At 42.9% G+C, this 2,603-nt stretch overlaps 1 protein-coding gene across 2 annotated transcripts in view; it reads right to left on the bottom strand.

Moving 5' to 3' along the window:
- Positions 1 to 2,268, bottom strand: part of SARC_11584 — a gene marked incomplete at both ends in the record, with an annotated part of 4,468 nt that extends 2,200 nt beyond the window's left edge. Inside the window, 3 exons of one of the 2 annotated variants that reach the window (XM_014294326.1) lie at positions 807 to 1,479; positions 1,729 to 1,889; positions 2,111 to 2,266. In XM_014294326.1, the coding sequence (XP_014149801.1) occupies positions 807 to 1,479; positions 1,729 to 1,889; positions 2,111 to 2,266 (990 nt within the window). Of the gene's footprint in view, positions 1 to 806; positions 1,480 to 1,728; positions 1,890 to 2,110 lie in introns of both variants that reach the window. The other variant, XM_014294325.1, reaches the window with a different exon arrangement.
- Between the last annotated feature and the right edge of the window lie 335 nt (positions 2,269 to 2,603).

Raw genomic sequence — 2,603 nt, 5'->3', positions numbered from 1 at the left:
ATATATATATGTATGTATGTATATATATATATACTTACGCACAACTTTATGCAAAAAATTAAAGGTGTACTTCTAAATCGAATGAAACGAGTATGAAAATTTTACAGAATTTTATAGGTGTAAATATACCGTACGCTTACACAAATGTAAACAGGCCAAGACATTCGGATGATCATACACTGATTGTCTAGAATATTATGTGTCTTACATGGTACCGTCGCCTCATATGAATGTATGTGAGTTTATGGATATACTAACAGTGTACAATAAATACATATTAATAAACAATTGACGAAAGCTTCTATACATATGCACTGTGGGAAGAGTATGAGAAAATAGGACTCGATATATGGATTTGTACATCAGTACTGTTGCTTATAAGTAAACTAACCTGGATGTACGTGTTCGTATACATGCGTATGCGCACTCAAAAAGAGATCTTCATACATTTATGTACAACTGCAAGAGTCGAGAGATTAATGTTTGTGCACACCGAAGTGTATACATACGCACACGCACATCGATATGCGAATATATGTTGAGTTAATATGTGTATGCAGTTAATCTAGTAGGATAATCATATATAAATATACACTCGTATATTTTTTGCTATCTATCACAGGGCGGGAGTCGCACATTAGAATTGAAAGTCCACTCGAGTTAGCAAGGTGTGACAAGGGATGCAATTCAAGAATCTAAAACGAGCGTCAAATGGTTCCAAAACACACTATATTCCGGGCGACAAATCAACACTAACACACGAAAAGCACTACATGGCGCCGTCATTCACGCACACGCACACATACCTGCAAACCCAGTACGTTCCATTTGGCAATTTTATCGCTGCAGGTTTTAACGCAGCCTAAGCCATAGCCGTGTGGCGCTGTCCCCGGGGGTATGCTGCCATCTTTGTCGCACGCAATACCAACGCTCGCGAGCGAAAGCGGTGAGAGTTTATCTGCAACCAAAGCTTCGGCACCACGTTTGCAATGGGCTGGTGCTGTGTCCATTGCAGCCTTGCTTACGTTGACGGCTTCCGAATTCCCAGCAGCAGTTCCATTTGACGATGCACTCGCACTTGTAGCCGTATGTACTTCAGCACCAGGGGCCATTACATTGTCATGCGCCATTGGCGTCAGTCCGTGTATGTGCGTCTGTGCCATGGCGACTGTATTTGCGTGACTACATGCACTATCTATATCTACCGCTTCGCCCGTTAAACGTCTTTTCACCGGTGCTGAGCTTTCCACATCATCTGCTGCAACGGTTACGGCCGAACGGGTGTCCTGACGACTACGATTTTTCTTCTGTAAAATGGCTGGATTAGGGTTCTTGTGCTCCCCGAAGGCTTTCTCAACCGCAGTACGCAGCATCTCCGCATTCACACTAGCATCCTTCTTCACTAGAAGAGCTATTTGTCCAATCGCCCGGTTGGAGAAATCCATGGGTGGATGAGGCACGGGAGGTGGAAGATCGTATCTGCAGCCGAGATATGATCAATTCAAGGTTCGATCAATACGGAAAGGCAATTGTTCTGCAATTATCGAATGTCGAGTGGTTTCCCATAAGACACCTTCCTTGTTGAGGCAGTTCTCGACCGGTACGTTCATATTGATGAATGTTTCTTACAGCATCAAAAGCGTGCCTAGTGCTGAGATCTATCACACAATGATGGCCACGAGCTTCATTTACAATTCAAGATGTACATATACAGAAGTCATGGCTTACTTGCCCAGGTCCTTATAATACACGTGTCTGGTCTTCGCCCATCGCTTCATGGATGCATTTCCGCATGGTTGTGAACTAGTATACATATGTATAGTTGCAGTATCTTTCAAGCGCAAACGCCCGTCTGTACTCTGCTCGAGCACGCAAATAGACGGTGAAACCTAAGAACGAATCAGCAATGATTTGTTAGTCAGGTTCCAATCTATCAGGCATGATTGAGAACAACACTTCTACAAATGCACAACTGCAGGTACTTGCCGCACTATCGCCATTCAGACAGCAACACTACACGATTACAATAGCAGGGGAGATTGCCAGAGCTAGAACGACTGGTTTTGTGTAGTCTCCGCACTCTCCCACAATATTTGGGCAAATTGCTTACCCCGGTATAAAAATGCTCCACTTGTTGAGACAGAAATTTCAAGAGACCCCGGCGTGCGAGCACCTCAGCGTGGCAATCGCGTATACGTACCCCGTATGTATCTCCACCTATGGTGTCTTGTCGAAGAAATTTGGTCCCCATGCCGACTGCAACAACCTGGGACAGTGTGATATGTATATACGTTATAAGCCGCATATTTAAACAGATAGATGACCGAAAGGCGAAACTTCGCTATCAATAGGTAGGACCCTTCTATACCCATTACAATAGAATGGAACGGAAACGCTACCATCATACTTGATTAGCTTGAGTCAACCCTCTGACAACTCTTTCTAATAAAGTGTAAACCCAAAAATAGATAAGGTATGCAAAAACATATACAGAAATATATGTCTGAATCCCTACGAAAACGTGTATACTTGTGTGTATGTGTAAGCGCACACATAGGTGTGCCCCAATATATATATATATATATATATATAATATATGTATA

This window comes from Sphaeroforma arctica (genome assembly GCF_001186125.1).
Source record: "Sphaeroforma arctica JP610 unplaced genomic scaffold supercont1.1769, whole genome shotgun sequence".
Lineage (NCBI taxonomy): Eukaryota > Ichthyosporea > Ichthyophonida > Sphaeroforma > Sphaeroforma arctica.
Note: the sequence above shows the minus strand (reverse complement) of the source record. Positions and strands in the feature narration are given on the sequence as shown.